General features: G+C 36.1%; 1 protein-coding gene across 2 annotated transcripts in view; it reads right to left on the bottom strand.

Moving 5' to 3' along the window:
• The window catches only part of LOC122572897, a 520,130-nt gene that overhangs the window by 4,391 nt on the left and 497,188 nt on the right, over positions 1-18,551 (bottom strand). Inside the window, exons 3-5 of one of the 2 annotated variants that reach the window (XM_043738555.1) lie at positions 14,946-15,066; positions 13,460-13,641; positions 8,457-8,549 (exon numbers count right to left, since the gene is read on the bottom strand). In XM_043738555.1, the coding sequence (XP_043594490.1) occupies positions 8,457-8,549; positions 13,460-13,641; positions 14,946-15,066 (396 nt within the window). The remainder of the gene's footprint in view (positions 1-8,456; positions 8,550-13,459; positions 13,642-14,945; positions 15,067-18,551) is intronic. The other variant, XM_043738556.1, reaches the window with a different exon arrangement.

The raw sequence follows: 18,551 nt of genomic DNA on the forward strand, positions 1-18,551 counted from the left end.
GAGTAATAAAATCGAGGTCGCTTAGTGAAACGGATACATCATCATCGGTAAATCATTTGTGACGTGTTCATTATAATTTTAAATATTGTTAAATGTACAAGTTTATATTAACCCTGTTAATTCGGCGTTACAATCATTTGAATCATCTCTGTTATCCTAATCGAAACAGGGGAACGACTGATTCGCGGCGTCGATTATCAGAATCGTAGCGAGAATTTACGCCTCTCGCTGACGCGTTTTCCTCGCGATCGCGTCTCCCCGCGAACGGTCTTAACAAAGGAAATCTTCTCGAACTTGGTAAAAAAATCGATCAGTTGCCCTTTTAACAAAATGCAAATATAAAACGATCGAAATCAGCCGGTACATCATAAATAATCGTTTAATCTTCGTTTAACTTTGTCTACAAAACTCAATTTATTTTCCTTTGTATCCTCTTGCGACAAAGAATTCTTCTCGAACATATCCTGCTTCCTTGCCAAATAAAACACGAGCTTAAAATTCATAAGTCAGCTGCTACATCGTTGATACTTTTCGCAATTTAATCAACTTCATATATACGCTTATATCCCTTTCAAAGAAAAAAACTCTTTCCCAACGTTATCAGAGGGGATTCTTTTCCTTGGCCGGTCGTTATCATCGCGATCGATAGTGTGCTTTTTGCGTGCATTATTATTTCAAACGTAATCGACCGACGGACCGGTTAACCGGTGCGTTACACGTCGATAAACATGCCGATGAACCAGCGCGCTGCAAAGTATCTTTCACGACTGGAAATTATAGTCGCGGATACCATTTTCTTTTACGGTGGCCCGTTAAGCTTTGATTACGATCCGGCGAAAAGTTTATGAGATACGACAGCGATATAACGCCGCTATACTTTGTTCGTGACACCGACGTTACGCTAAGTCAGGGACCGCTAATGTAAACTGCATGTCCTTAAATTAGGGGAATGTGTTCCGCGAACCGGGCCGTTTCGCTTTATCTCTTCTTCTTCTTCTTCTCTCACCCCCTGTCAGCAGAAGGGGTTTCCATTAGCAATAAGAATTAACTCGCCGACTACCGCCACGGCTAATTACTCTCTTATTTGCGAGCTTCCTTGTTTTACCTATTGTTTCCTTCGTTACCTTGGGAAATGTTTCCATTGCTCGAAACTTTTTTCCATGGTTGGCCGATTTAATCGTTGGCCAACGGGGAGGTGGAACACGGAGTGGGGTAAGACAGAAGCCAAGAGCGGACGTAACAATCGTACAGGACGCTTCGGAAATGGCCCGGCGAAAGATTTAATCGTCGACGTAGAGCAGTGCTTCGTGGGCGTTTCGAAAACGTACGGTCGGACGATTTAATCGTCGCTTCGGTTGGAAGTTTCTTCCATAACGGTGTGCGTTTCGGCAAGTTCAGTGAACTCGATGAGGAGAAATCTTCCGCGGGGAAAAGAACGTTACGCGTCACGTATGATGCGTATACGTTGCCTCCAACGATTTAATCATCCGCGGTGGAAGTTGTTTTTCTTGCGCAATGTGTTTCTGGCTTCTGGAAAAGTCGAGTACTCTGGATATATCTGGCGTTAGCGTCGTAGAATCGCGCTGCTATAAAAATTCGATGGAATTTCCGCAGTACTTGTTCGCGATATTTCTTTGATTTACAATGGAAATTTGAATCTTTGAGATTTTCAAAGTCGAAGAAGACAAGAAAAGATGGCGGCTCGTATGCTTAAAAATGAAACTCGGAATCAAATACGGAAAACATGTAGTGTAGGTGCTTGTGTATGATATTCCTGTGATAAAATTAACGTACTCCGGAACACGTGTTTCTTATATTGCAATTACGAGAAAGTGCCTGGGGATTTTTTAGAGGTTTACAAATGACGAAAACGATTTTGATCTTGCTCCAGGAATATTATTCCCTTTGCTGACATTCACGAAATACCGTACCATACTACGTTCGGAAACTATTGCTTGAATATTTTTAACAAATTGGTGCTTCCAAGTTGTGTCACTTTTGAAACAAGGATACGATATGTATCTATAGCTGATCCGTTCAACACTTTGACTGCCACGTCGAAATCACATGTTTCGCAGAGGGCGCCACGGGAGTATTTTATTATTCAAAGCATACAGTGGCAAAATAATAATAAATTGACGATGTAAGACAACGTTCTTCCCCGATGGACCGTTTATCTCATTGGTGGTCACTGGTGACCACCGTGGCGTCTTGGTAACAGTCGATAGCGACATATTACAACAAAGCTTCGTTTATTTCAACGAACCATTCGCATTCGTCGTTTCGTCGTAAGCAAAACGTGCAGAATATATCGTTGAAACGTATAGAAGATATTAGTAAACGGTATTTGCATATTTTATATATAATAGCAAGGTATGTTCACACTTCAAACTTCAATTATATGTTTATAAAGCAGCATTTACGATCATTTTCTAAGGTGTGTTTATAATAATATTCGTAGATTACCCCTTAAAGATATGGACGTAAATACAGTGCACCGTTAGATGCAAGATTTGTTCTCATTTTTTTTTATTGATGTTCCAATAAAAATGTTTAATTGCTCAATGGGGCACTTTTCATTTCAAAGTATCTTCTATTTATCGGTTATATTCAAAATGCCCTAACTGTCAATTGTCATTCAATTTTTACAATTGTAAGAAGTTGAAGCGCTCGGGTCACCAATGACCATCATGGCGTCACAGGAGAAACCGTGGCCGGTCGTATATGAGCAACGTGGCAGTCAGAGTGTTAATATCAGCTCAGTTGGAATAACGATTAGTATTAAACGATGGAATTATGTTTGCTCAAACAAGTAGCCTAGAATGATCAACGTTTTCGAAAATTATGCGTTTTAAGCGAAACGTTGGTATTTAACACTAGAACTACCACACCGGTCAAATTGACTGGTTTTACAATTTTATTTTAAAATACCTACTTTATGTTATATCTTTTTCCGCAATGGTGTAATGACCTTCGTAACGATAACTAAAAGAATAATATAATGAATTTTATTTTGTTTTTTATGTATTCAAACTGAAAATAATTTTGTACCAAGGCTACTTGTACCAATAGCAGTTAAAAGTGTAAAAGGATCCTGCGACCTGTTTATCGAACCCCAATTAATCAGTTTCCTCGTTTTCTACAACTTGTCACGCGTTTTTAAAACTTTTACCGCGTATCATTCGATATGATGATTCAATTATCAGGAAAATTCCGGGTCGATCGCTGAATCGCTCGAAATACCACAGTAGTGAAAACGACTGGTTCTACAATTTTATAAATGTGTCAACCCCCGTTTAGGTTTATCATGGTCCCAGATGGATTAGTAATACCAAAAATGTACCACATAACATGGAATTGTTTCTGTAGGAAAGTAATAAATCAGTAAATATAAAAATATTCCATTATTACGTATTTTTTAAAGACCAGTCATTTTGACCGGTTTCGGTAGAAACAGCTTCGTGTTAACTATCGGTAGTTCTAGTGTTAATATATAACTTTCGTACTAAATAAATGTTTTGTATTTGGAATTAATGCGATTTAATTACAGAATATATTCGTATATATGGAAACACTTAGCAATTTTAGTTTCTGCCGTTCATAATCAGGGAGACAGCAGGGAATTGAAATTGAATGCTGCTGATTTCGTGCAGTTATAGCGTATCCATATGATAATGATCCACTGGCGTTGCTATCTGATGCAAACGAGGTCTAACTTCCATGGCTAATTAGTGTACATTGTTAGAAGCATTGACCGTCTGTGTTAACTTAATAACAAGTAGAAATTAAGTTTCCAGGTTCTTTGTCTATTGCTCATTTTGCTCTGTTCTAAAATGATCGAATGGAAGAAACTTCCTAAACTGGATATATGCTTTTAAACGAAACGTCTGGCGTCTCTATGAAATTTAACTAGATCCACGCTGCGTATTAACATAATCCAATCTCGTTCAAGTTGAAACACGTTAAACGTGTTTATGAGCATGATTTCCGATGGTTTCCAATTAACTGAAAGACGTACTCTTTGTTCTTCTTCTTTTCCTTTCTTATAATATACTTTATAAATAATACATATCAGAGCGATGTATATGTATAAACGAGATTTTAATCATTTCAACATGATCAGAACGAAATCAATCGATCGCGCGTAATTTCTATTTGGTTGGAATAAAGATACCCTGTTCTCGAATAATGTTAACTAATTGTTTCACTTCCAAATTTATAAAACTCGTTGATTTCGGAATTCAAAAATTCTTCATGTACTACACATGTTGCTTATATTATAATATATTCATTTTGAGGTAATTTATCGATAAAATATCGTAATATTTAATATCGTTCTCTTTCCTCAGTAATAGTAGCTCGATAACTATTATATCAACGATAAAATCAAATCAAATTAACCTACCAAACTGAATTATCATAGAAACGATGTTAGTACGTTAACAATTTCGATATCGCAAATTTTCAAGTACGTTCGAGTGGACTTTAGGACGAAGAAAAATCGTGACTCGACTTTTAATTAAGCTTTAACCCTTTGCATTCATATGTCGAGTGTGACTCGACATTAGTTTTTATCTCAGAAGCTCCTTTGTCGAGTTCCACTCGACATTATTTCATGTCCACCTTTTTCTGTAAAACGTGCGAAAGGAAAGCAGGATTGCATGCTGGAAATTGTTTCAAGATATATGATACACTGAAAAATTACAAAATACAACAATAGTGTGGATAAAACTGCTATTTAAGCGAATTTCTTTCTTCCTTTATTTATTTAAATTGTCTTATCTTTTAGTTCAAGTAAATTTCGAATAAAACACTTAAAAGCGTTTGGGAGCTGCTGCTAACGAAATTGAAATAAAATTCCCAGTGCGAAGGGTTAAACGTGAAAAGTCGTAAGTACGTAGGTCAAATGACATTAAAACGAACAAGATTACGACCAAGTAAAAATATTATCTTTCCGATTATTATATATATTTCCAAATTCAACGAGATATCGTAAACTAATCTGTCCGCGGTTTCCTGTATTCGAGAAAACGCCGATACGTTTCTCGAAGCGCTGCGACGTTCGAATTGCTTCGTTCTTCTAAAATCTTTTTTCTTTTTTTTCGTCAGACCTGCCACCGTATTACGCGGCAAAAGAAAGTTACACACGCCGTTCCCCTTTGATGCTCGGCTAGAAACTTTAACGCGTTGCCGGCGATATGGATCGGCAAACTGCTTGATAGCGTTATCACCGAGGAAATTCGTGCGCCAGTGTGTAAGAGGAGAAGGTATTAACGCAACCTCAACTTCGGCTATTTATTAGCGTAGCGCAGTAATGCCAGCTGATGAGCTTCAAGAGGAAATGCCACTTCCCTTCATCCCCTTCAACCAGAACTTACGCCGCTGTTAGTTTATTAACCGTATCCTTCGGTGATGCTCGATTATCAACGAAGAGATTAATCTACTGTATATACGTAGCTGCTCTTCGTACGTTATTTATTCTTTTTCTTGGTCGTCGTCGTCGGAGGGAAACTCAAAGTTTTATTAATTTGCTAGCGATCGAAATTAAACGCCACGTCATTTAGCGTTTACAAGTTTGGATTTTTATCTTTGGTGGAATAAAAATTCTCCTTTTACGCTCTTTAAGCGTAGTCTTTATTTTATACGAGCGAAATAAATAAAGCGTTAAGGATAAGACGAATTAAGGTATTTTCTCGGCCAGTTAAATTGTTTTTTACGACGAAGAAACCTTGTCGGTTTGGTTGAATTTCAGTTTTTGAGTTTCAATTTGCTGAGATTTTAAACGCGTGTATTCCGAGAAATTCAGAAACAATGTAGCCGCAGTGTACTCTTCGGTATTTCATAATTATTCTCTTTAGCTTTGTTCGATGATTTAGAGATGATATAGGTGGAGCATATTTTTTGATACTTCAAATATTTTTTTTAAATGTTTCATTTGACGTAGTTTCGTTTCGAAGGAGGCAGCTTGAATTTAATTTAGTTTATCAGCGAGATTCAGTGTTTCTGAGTTTTTGATTAAATTGCGTAGAATACTTGTCACAAAAATTTTAGTCTTTGCCATTCCGCGGCATAAAATTTTGTTAATTTGGCCAGTATTTTTTCTCGATGAATTTAAATACTTTACTAGCGGACGGAATATTTGAAATTCAGTTGAATTTCAAACGGATACGTTAAACAGAATTGTTAACGAAAGTAAATACCTTTTACCAGGTGATTCCCGCGTGATTTCCTCTGCCCGTCCCATCGAATTAAAATGTCTCTCTTCCTCGCTCTCCTAACAAATTCATTTTCATTTATAAAATCTTCAGTCCCGCGGGCTTCTGAATAAGAATCTCGAGCCCCACTTTTTACACAAATTAGATAACATTTATCGTACGTTCTAGGTGTTTTCCTCTGTCTCTTGGGTCGTTTAAAGGAGTAACGTTGCAAACTGTGCTTGCAACGGTCGTTTTGCGTGATAAGAAACGGCAAAAGAACTCGGTGATTACGCAAAAATTCGCCAGCTTCCTTTTGCCGGGAACGGCGTGCGAGGAAATAAGTCTTCCGTCGATGAAACGAGAAACGCGATATAGCCGATACTGTATCAGGAAAAATCGATTGGTCGAGGAAATTCCAGATGATTCGCTTATCGCGATTATCGACCCGCGAGACTAGAACATCCATTTTTAAAAGCATTTTCGTTTCGAAACACTTTCCTCTTTTTTTTTCGTTACTCCAACTGTTTGTTGTGTATCTTTAAACGACATAAAAAGAATATAAAAAAAAAAAAGATTAATGAACAAGGAAAACGGAGGAAAAGCGAAAGAAAAGGCGATGAATCAGAAGTGGAAGTAATAAATCATAAAGCAACCGAAATGTTCGCACCTGTGTCGAAAATTATTACCCACCGTTCTTTGAGAATTAATCTCTCGCGTGGCTAAATTTTTATATTCTATTTCGCAGAAAGACACTAGCCTGTTCACAAGCTTCATTTAATAGTGGATTTATACAAACATCAATCTTGATAGAATATTTACGAAGAAACATAGTTGCCATTATAAAGCACGCTGCGGACTCCTGCTGTTTATTTATTTACTATGTCTAGAAATTGTTTGTATTTCCTCTTGCATACCATCTGCAAATACTTGTTATTTTGTTAGCCCGGTTGGCATAATTAGCGTATAAATATTTTACTTGTCGATGAGGAAGAGGCGTGTTAGCAGAAGGACACGTTGCACAGTTGTTAACCGTGCTCGAGATGTTTGAAATTTGGGTTACATCGTTCGAGAACTTTGAGCAGATTGAGCTGTATCTTGTATGAAATTATTTCGGAGAAAAATAAAATGAGAAAAAACGGGAAACAAACATTTGTCAAAAATATGGTAACCAAAAATGTTTAACTAAGAGATTCTGTTATATGAAATTAAGGAGAAAAATAAAATGAATAACATAAACGAGACGATGGTATACTATTGTTCGAACTACTACTCTACTGCGTCGAGATCAAAATTAACTTTGTTTTATCCGTTGATCGTTGAACGCGTTTCACGATGCGTGTGTAACACTGATCGTAAATGTAGAACAGAGATAAAAATTGGACATCGGATGCAAGCAGTGAAACGAACTTAGGAAGTATTTGTATGCCTATGGTTAACAATTCTAACATGATCAGAGCATCGAACAGCATTTGGTGCCTCAGGATAAATGTCAAAGTGCGATAGAGTGCAGAAAACACGATGCCAAAAACAAGCTGTTCAAAGGTATGCACCGAAGCGAACGGTTTTTTGAATTGAAAGGATATTCACGTGTATAATATCGATTATCCAATATACTTATTCGTATAAAGAAAATTAAAACGATACTTGAGAATCTCGTTCCTGTTCGATTCAAAGCGAACTAGAAACAAAGAAATAATCTTTAAATCAATTTTAATGTTTTCTTCGTTTCCAAGTAAACAAAAAAAGAAAAAAAAAAAGAGGAGGAAAGAGAATAATTACAGTAAATCGAACCCTAAGAGGGAGATAATCTTAATATTTCTTAATTTTCTCAACTCTATGGAAATCTGACGGTCTATTGCCAGAATCTATGAAAAATCGAGTTTCCACGATATCTGTACGCTTCACAGTTTCGATTGCAGGATTTCATCCGAGAAAAGAAACAGATTTCGTTGGACACACGTGAATGTTTTTCGGAACCGAAACGTTCGGTTACGAACCGTTCAAGGCAGAAAAACCGCGTGCTTCTTGTCGGCGGGTTCCTGCGGAATCGTCGCTTGCGAAATCATGGCCCCGAGCATCTAAAGCTATTTTCAAGCGTTCACGAGGAAATTTGGGCATGGGATCGGGTCGCGGGGATCGGAATCCCGTACGCAAGAAAGACAACGAGATCAATCTTGTCAAAGTTTCCAATTCTCATGAACGATGGTGGCTTATGGTGGTGATGTCGTGAATGGACGAGGAGAAATTTACAAGCCTTACCACCACCATTGCCATCCTCTGAGTCGTTTAGCGCGTTCATCTCCATTTTGTGCTGCAGCTTCGTTGTAGCGGTTGAAGTAGTAGTAGGCGTTCCTGCACAATAAACACCACATATCGCGTCCATCAAGTAGTAAGCATATATATTTCTACGAACTGGGTAGTTAGAATGTTAGAGGAACGGATCTGGTCAATCACGACTAGTTAGTTCGTTCTAATAGTTTAGCTTGGTAGTGACGGTACAACTAATATCGTTTTATAGTCTTAATTTGTTATATTAAAAAAGTTTCGTTAGGAAAAAAAAAACACATTGGCAAGCCATAGAGGTTTAGACATGAATCTCTTTCTAAACGCTCACACCGTATACGTACAGTTTATTTTCTTGTTAGAAACGTAGAGAAGAAGCGAAGATTAAAGAATGAAAGAATATAGAAAATGAAAGTTAGGAAAAGGAACAGGTATGGGCTTTCTATTGGGTACAAGATACATAATTTCCTAATGTGTACATGTTATTCCACGAAAGCGGTGTAATTTATTATAGCAATTTTCTATCTATTGTAAGAAATGTACTACGTATATATAACTATAATTATATTTTAATTTCAGTTATAAATTACAATTATATTTAATTTAAGTGATTTAATTATTTGTATCGTTGGACGGTCTGACAGTGGTAAAAGATAAAGATCATTGAAAACGTCGGATCGTTAGTAACAAATGAAAGAAAAGATCAACCGAAAGACTAAACGAATCCGGTGAAACTTACGAAGATGTTTAATATGCGCATGCATACGAAGATTGTTCGTCTAATTGTACATATTCATACCGCGTTTTGTAAACGCAGTATAAACGCAGTATGGCGTAGCAACAAATAAAACAAATAAAATTCTGATTGGAAATGGGTCAGTTTGTTCTGAGGTTTAGACGTGTCGCAAGCGTGTTTTAAATACTTTGTATTATATTAACGGACATTTCGTGGCCAAAACGTAACAATTTCTTTTTCAACTACTCTATTTTCTTCCTTGAAAGTATACGGAGATAATTACATCAGATGGAAACAGAAGATAAATATATTTCCGTGGAATATTCCTTTGGCCAGATAATTAATGTTTTGCGGTTTGGCGCAACGTTAAACGAGCACTGCATTATACCACATAATGCTTGGGAAACTTCAGGAGTCCTTTAATTTTATTATGCTAGTTCCGTGACAAGTGAGCGAGATAATCACGTAAAGGAACTAAGTTTTCAGCACGAGTTATCCAATGAGAAATGCGAAAAGTCAAAGTTTCTCGCGTCTATTACATTTGGAAAAATGAATTTCGTAATTACATCGTCTTCATGGAACGAGAATGACGTTACTCTATTAACTTTTTATAATACATTTACGTAGCGCGAAATCTGTATTAATAATTTGTTGAGACAAAGATATAAGACATTTTCATCCATTTAATCTCGAAAAATAATTCTAACTAGTCGGTTATAATAAACGTTACAAATTCAATTGCAGAATGTTACGCTCGTCTCACATGTCGATCGCACACTTTATATACGGCTAGTTTTATATAAAGACGAATTAACGATCGAATTCGTTTGATTCGATTTAACTCTATCTACCACTGGTACATTTTTCGTATGTTAAAGTTACAAAATCGATTGATAAGTTGGAGATGGAAGTGGTTGTAAAAAGGATATAAAGCGTTTACAGAGGTGACGACGAGAAGAAGTTTAGACAGCACGATAGAATTATATTTTCTGCGCTATTTCCATGTCGGAGGACAGAAATTTGTTATTCACAGCTGGTCGATATTTGGCTGACCACATAAATTACGAATACTCTTAGACGTTCTCTCCACAGAATTTAGAACACGCTACACTCTGACGACAAATAATTCATCATCGTTCGTTCGTTTATGTCAAAGTATTAAGCGAGTTTCGCAATTCAAATCAACCATTCGACAACACCGAAATCCGTCAACGATAAAAAATTTGGTAAACGATATTTGCCCGGTTTTCTACCTTCCTCCGGATCAAACGGCCTGGGATCGGTTATTAGTCGGTGGAAGTTTGCGCGCACCTGTTCTACCATAGACGGCGTGACCAGTAGTACGTATCAATAATAAGTCGGCGGGGCGAGAGTTAGCGACGCGGATCGCGATGCTCGTCACGTGCGCGGCTGTCGAATAGACAGGGGCGCAAATTGGCAAACACGTGGGACGAACGAAGGGCTAACGAAGAATCCACTGTCGTGTGAAAGCGAGTCGCGCACCGTTCTATAACGTGGAGTCGTATGTCACGAAGGAGGATTCAACCTCCGTGAATTTTTTCCCTGGATCCTTCGAGGAAAAGCTCGTGAGACGTTTGGTCGGAGGAAGGAGGACAGGAAGACTTAGTCCAGCGAAGCGAGAGAAAATTGGACGATAATAGACGGGGCGTGCTGCTTGCGAGTACAAGCAATTTAGCCTGTGTGTAATTTAGTCCTTTCGTTCTTCGTCTACGCCGCGTGGCCACGGCTGCAACCGGACGAACTGAAAACCCTTCTTCGGTCGAGATGATAACGAGGCAAGAGGAAGGACGTGGCTACAAGTTTCACCGCAAAATACACCGGCCGTCTGTGAGTAAACGTGATGCACACGCCAAGACTGTCGACGCCCACTACTTGACCCATCGGCGCGGGCTGGTCCTCTTAGGACTTTGCCCTTTGAACTCGACTGCCATCGCTGGAATGTCATCTTGCCGAGATCAGACGTTGCCAGGATAATGGAAGGACACGTATAATAAGCCGAAACGCTGTACGCTTGATTAAGATGATTTTGGCCAGCGACGCTCGCGGTTGCGTCCAGAATGGTGATTAAGGCCACAAGGTTTTAGGTTCTGCCCGGGGTTCTCGTTGAAGAGCACCGAGGTAGATTTCAAAGGCTCTTACCTTTATCACGTAGATTCCTACAAATTACATTTGCTACTTCTTTTCCCGTGTATATTCATAGAAAAAGAGATTATCCTGATGATTTTCACGATTGCGAGATTGCAAGAGAATAAATACAGACTACTGTAGTCGAGGAATATGATAAGCGATTTTCAAATTCGATAATCAACTTGCCAAAACTCCTTTTATTTGCTTCTGATGCTTGACACGTATTTTTGCTCTCCGTTGGACATTTAAAAAAATGACGATCTTTAATTAATCGTTTACAAAATTTCGTCGATTTATTCTTCGAGAAACATATATATTCGTGAAGCTAACGAAAGTCGTTTGAAACCATAAAACGAACAAAAATAGTCGGCCGTTTTCTCGCTTCAAGCGGACACCGTACGACACATCGAACACTTTGAACCTTCCTTCGCTACGAGTCCCACGTATTTCTCGCTTTAGTTAAGCGATCGTAAAATGTTATTTCGCGTTCCGCTCGAACTTTTACGAAACTCGACTTTTTACGGGATACTCGCGATTACTTCATCTCTGTAGTTCTCGTTATTTCTCGTGTCACTTTATTATCCTACTACGCGAGAAACTAATTCGGTCAAAAGAGAACGTGCTCGGCCGGAAGTCCGTCCGTTGGCGTTTGCAATATTTTCTCGCGGAAGCAGAGACGCGGAAGGCTGCGACATTTCCACACGCGTCCGTGTATCGTACTCGAAAAGATAGAGCCATGACAGAAAAAAAAGTGAAAAATAAAAAAAAAAAACACGTGAATTGCCAGAATCGCTGGTAGGGGGTGGTTTATTTACTGACCCAAAGGAAGATATCGCTTCGAAATTCAACGTTGACGTTAACGTTTCGTAGTACGTGACGCGAACGATGCGTATCGTACGCTCGCTCCGTACACGCGCATAAACATGTACACTCGTACGCATACATTTACACAGATAGGTACACACGTACGTTGCACATTCATATCTATACAGGGTTGATTTCGTTGACAATCGATCATGTTTAGTTTGTTATATTGACGCTTGTTGTTTGTTGCACGGTACAGAAAACATGTACACACAGGAGACACAATTGCACGCGAGCCAGGAGAATTCTTCGAATATTATTGAATAACGTCGAAATACATCGATGACGCGTTATCTACATTGACGATCGTTACATTGTATTTTCATAAATACGTGGGTGAAATTTTTTAGTTGCACAGCTTTAGTTCACAGGCTTTGCGATACTCACTTTGCGAAAAGTTACATGTTTAGTGTTCGACGATGACGGTACTTGGCTTCGTAATTTCGTTTTCAGTATCGTTGAATCGAAGCTATAATTGTTAGAAAAGTACTTTCGCGATCTCTTAATCGTCGCTACTGTTAATCGTCGTTGTTCGAACGGAAGATCTTAAATCGTTTGAAAACGTTAGAATTTTTTCTAAGAGAGAAAAGATAGTTTTCATATTTAAATAATTATAATCGTACCGTATAGAGAGAGAGAGAGAGAGAGAGTTTTCTAACACGCTACGAATCGCTGATGATTAACCCTTTAACGTTAAAACGTCCGAATCACCATAAATACCACGTAACATCTTGTTCCACGATCGAGAAATACATTTATCGTTATCGAGCAAACTATCGCGAATTTCATATATACTTGCGAGTGTCGGAGTTGAAAAGTTGAAAAAAGTTGAAAAAGAAGATTAAGGTAAACCAATTAAAACCACTCAGTGAATTTATCGCGGTTATAAAAGCGCAAACTTGGCTGGGCAAATATTTATGTCGCGAAACTGCCGGGCAAACTGAGTCGCGTTCCTATTAAAGGGTTGACGTAAATCGATTTTCCAAGGGACGCGAGAATAAAACGTCTTTAATTCGCGGTAAATGCGGCCTGCATTTCCTCTTTTCTCCCCCTCCCCCGAACCTCATTAACGAGCTATTCCATTTTTTCCCCTTCTTCCCCTTTCTCGCCGCAATATGAAAAGATCGAAGGTAAAACGCTTCCGGTAGCGTGCGACAGAGAAAGATAGCAGAGACCGTAGAGATAGAGAGACGAAGATAGATAGGATAGATTAAAATACGTTTATACTAACCGGGATAGTAGACGGTTTTGTGGGAAACGTTGTAGTTCGCCTTTGGTATACCGAGCAAGCATTTGACAATCGCTGCTTCCGGTAAATCTTCGTCCAGTAAGGTCGTTCGTGATAAGATATCGTACAGTCCATCGTGACGCAGCGTAACAGTGGGCTTTGCTGTTTGCTTTTCCGGGACACCCCTGCAATAGAAGCGACGTTTGCAAAATTATCACGGCCACGTCTCAACCTGAAATATCATGCAATATGTCGGCCGAATGAGCGGCCATTAGCATGTTAATGTTATTTCGGAGACGCACGCCCGTCTCTTGCTTCTCCGTTGTTACTGTTCTTGTTGTTCTTGTAAATTCTGATCGCTGGTTTTTGCAATAATATTCAGGCACTTTTAAGTTGAAACAACAATTCCTCTGAAATTAAGCTTCTATATTATTTTTTAGCATAGAACAGAGATGTATATATGGTGAACTTAATCTCCGAAGATCTGAGAAATTTTAGTTGCCGAATGGAGGAAGAATTATTTCGTTAGAAGCAAATTTCGAATTGCACGTAAACAGAATTTAGAGTTTCGATCGACGCTTCGAATAATCAAATCGTAATTATTCAAAATGATAAATATTCCAAGTTTCGCGTGTAAGGTTTCAAAGTTATGACAAATTTTCTAACGAAAAAACGGCAATTAGTTTAGATAGAGATAACGGTGAATTTTTCTGTAACGTGCGAGTAATTTATAATTCTGTTGTTCGATATTTTATTTTACGCGTTATGTTTAAAACAATGGTAATAATAATGTTTATTTAATATAATTAACCGTTCGCTTTGTCTCTTTATACGGTTCGTCTGTGTTGCAGGTTTATTATTACAGACAACACAGTGCTACAAGACGAATCTCATAATTTTCATTGTTATCGTTGAGTGGTTTGCAGCGTTAAAATAAGACAATTTTTCCGTTTGTTTTCGTTTCAATGCTTTTATCATTCATATTTTTCCTACATACTTTTGTTACGCTTGATCCATGCAAAAGAGCTTCTATTATTAAATTATTACATCGACTACATAAAATATTATTTCTCTCAACGTTTAACAGAAAGCTCGTACGCTTTTACAATTATTACGCGTACCGGTTGCCTTCGTTATTTTACACGAATTTTTTTTCGTCACTAGCATACTCTGTAACACGTTAAATCATTAATTTCTTTCACCATAGAATTAGAATTTTGCGGACGTGTAAAATTCGAGAATAATTTTTACTTTTTCGCTTTACATTCCAACGTGTTTCGACGATAGTAATTGCAAATTACAGTTTCATTCCTTTTTTTTTTTTTTTAACGAAAATGATAACACGTATCGTGTTGTTTCGTGCACAGACGTTTAATTCGCTAACAACGAAGCGGAAGTTCGACTTTATCAAGATCTAAAAGTATCAGAAAATTAGGTAGTTTACCGTAGTGCATGGTTGAGGGGTTGAAAAGCTTGCTGGAGTACTTACTCGATGGATATATCCAGGGTGGGGTGTGGATATAATCCTTCTGCCATACACGTTATCTCCACCCCATCCTTATTATCTATAGTTTTCTTTCTATACGTAAGATCGAATTTGTCCTCCGTTGCTGGAACAAATAAGTTTTACTCGATTAAATAAATGGAGTATCACGGTCCAATTAATTAAAATACTTTATAAAGAAAGAATATATATACTGTAAGCTGTTTTGTAAAGAGGTGGAAGAAGGTACAGAATTATACTGTTAAATTTTATATTCGCATGAATTTACACAAACAACATCGTAAGTTTCTTTCTTAGAGAAATAAAAATAATAAAGATAATGATACAGTTCGTTTCAATCTTGTGGACTTTCTAGGTAATAGAGAAATTTAATTGAGAATAAAAGCAATTTTTAGTATCGTGCGAAGCATCTTCTAAAGATTTAATTATCAGAGTCTATTACGATTTCACAGATCTTCTAGAAAAACGAAGCTTCCGGTTGTTTTCGAAATTTATTCAACCCGTTGCCTCCCTTAAACCGTCGACTCTTATTTTTCCAGTTCTCTGGCTTTTATCTATTTTTTCTACCGTGAGCTTATTGGCATAAGACAAATTGGCAGATAAATTCGACCGTGCACACAGTACAGACGATAAAGCTTAATGTTCGACAATGATTTCCGGACTGTTCGTCTGATTCAGACATATTCGAAAGCGGCCAACAGCTACGCCTGTTATTGTTGTAAAAGCGACTTTGAAGTTTTATTCGTCGCACGTCCAACAAATTTACCTTCCATAGACAACACTCTATTTTATTGCAATTTTTATTCAGACGCGTTCGCTTCCGAATATATTTTAAACCGTATCGGAAATCGCTTAATGTATCTCTATGTATTTTCCCCGTAACATATTACATTACGATGAATAAATCCTATGTTTTTCATTTCGTAACTGATATTGTTGTATAAAATACTATATGCTAGTCTTATCGTTAGATGATTTGACGAATGGAAATGTTTCCTTTCCGCACGTTTTTAAACGTTTTTAACGAATAATATAAAAAGATATGACGTTTCACTCCCTCCTTAAATACTAATAACTTTTTTGTTAAATAATTTTTAAATTTCGTTAGCGGCCTATTTTGTTCTAATATTTCCAAAAATTTACGTATGCATCCGACTTTTATCTTTCTGATAGAAAAATGTATTATACCGTTCCTGCCCTGCGCCAATCATTTATTAATAAGAACACGCTTCTTCAATGGTTTATTATATATTATATATTAAATATCGAATTCACAATATAATATAAAAATAGTATAAAATTGTAGGACTCGTAGAAAAGACGTGATACTATTTTATTATTCTTTAATCGTTACTTTCACGAGGCGTGCATATTATCTTTCCATTTCGATACAGTTATGATTATGTTCGACGTTGTTTTCAGAAGTTACTGCTTCAGATTATGTCATAGTTAATGTAGAAGATGATTCGGTAGCCATGTGCGCGTTATCCCAGTTAGACAAATTCTTACATAATTGCTATAGTTTCGAAGATATCTGGGTCGTAGCAATTACTAGATCCATCAATCGTATCATCTATTTGTGTATAAGCGTTTGACTATAATGGTACAGTTATTTTCATCATAAACTGGCATTCGATACAAATTAGCAGAGTTCTAAATCGAAAACTAGTATCACAGAATTGTAAGCTTAATTTTAGCTGGTAAAAAATATCAAAATTATAAAAATGATTGTTGTAATAGATTATTGGAGGTGTTAATTTACAATAAAACTTGAAAAATTATTAGATTTGATTGTATTTTAACGGAAAAATCAGCTTTTATGAGGTTAGTAAATTGTTATTGTTCGATTGACATTCCGACACATTGTCAAGTGCATGACATCAGGTATATAAATAACAGAAGACTCGCGCGCGAGCTCATTTGTGGAACATCTCTCATACTGTGAAGATCGAAGAAGAAGACTTTTACGAGGTAAGTTATCAATTTTAAACATCTGTGCTATTAATTTACAACATTTAAGCTACTAATTAATAACATTTAAGCTATTACTTTATACATTTAAACCATTAATTTGTAACATTTAAGCCATTAATTTATAACATTTACGCTATTAATTTATAACGTTTAAACTATTAATTTACAACATTTAAACTATTACTTTATACATTTAAATCATTAATTTGTAACATTTAAGCCATTAATTTATAACATTTAAGCCAATAATTTATAACATTTAAGCTATTAATTTACATCATTTAAGTCATTAATTTAAAACATTTAAGCCAATAATTTATAACATTTAAACTATCAATTTAAACATTTAAGCCATTAATTTATAACATTTGAGCCATTAATTTATAACATTTACGCTATTAATTTATAACGTTTAAACTATTAATTTACAACATTTAAACTATTACTTTATACATTTAACTCATTAATTTGTAACATTTAAGCCATTAATTTAAAACATTTAAGCCAATAATATATAACATTTAAACTATTAATTTAAACATTTAAGCCATTAATATATAACATTTAAGTCATTAATTTATAACGTTTGAGCTATTAATTTACAATATTTAAGCCATTAATTTACAAGATTTAAGCCATTAATTTATAACATTTAAACTATCAATTTAAACATGTAAGCCATTAATTTATAACATTTAAGTCATTAATGTATAACATTTGCGCTATTAATTTACAACACTTAAGCCATTGATTTATAACATTTAAGTCATTAATTTATAACATTTAAACCATAAATTCACAATATTTAAACTATTAATTTATAACAATTATACCAATAATATATAACAATGTCCTGCAATTAATTTAAAATAATTATCCTCTTAATTTATAACAGTTATACCATTAATCGGAAGCAAGTTTACTATTCATTTAAATCAATACAATCAATTCGTAGCGATTAAATTAATGATTTATTTCGTTTTATTTAATATTAACGAAATCTTTGAAGTTCTTGAAATGGTATTTTATTTCTATTCACTTTTGTTTTTTAATTTTAAATACAGTATTTAATTTTTCCTTCAACTATTTCGTATAAAATCAGTGGAGATGCAAAGTGTATCTATCGAGCGTCTATGGATGGAATGTAGTTCTTCATGTTCGCTTAAGGCCAAGAAATCAACATCGTATTCATGGAATCAAGGAAGCAAGTGCAATTTAATCGAAGGCAACGAGATCTCATTATCCTTTCATGCGTACTACAATTGCTAAGTCGCATGGTTTGGTTCCTTCGATGATGAATTTAGTATTCAAACATGATTACATGGATCCACATACTGTACCTGTTCTAATTAATAAATTTCAATACACGCTATAAAATAATTTTGCATCTTCTGCTTTCGATGCTTAAAAACTTCTTACGTATATAGGACTCGGTAATTGGTATCGTTTTCCAAATAATGATACACAAAGTACTATTTTGAATATTAGAAAATTAATGTAACGTTAATTTTAATATTAGAATTAAATTGCTGTTGGAAAACGATATATGTTAATATTACCGAGTATTACTATTTGAAAAACAATATCAAGCTAAAAGCTACTTAATGTAGTCTAGAT

Source organism: Bombus pyrosoma, linkage group LG11 (genome assembly GCF_014825855.1).
Source record: "Bombus pyrosoma isolate SC7728 linkage group LG11, ASM1482585v1, whole genome shotgun sequence".
Taxonomy (NCBI): Eukaryota; Metazoa; Arthropoda; class Insecta; order Hymenoptera; family Apidae; genus Bombus; species Bombus pyrosoma.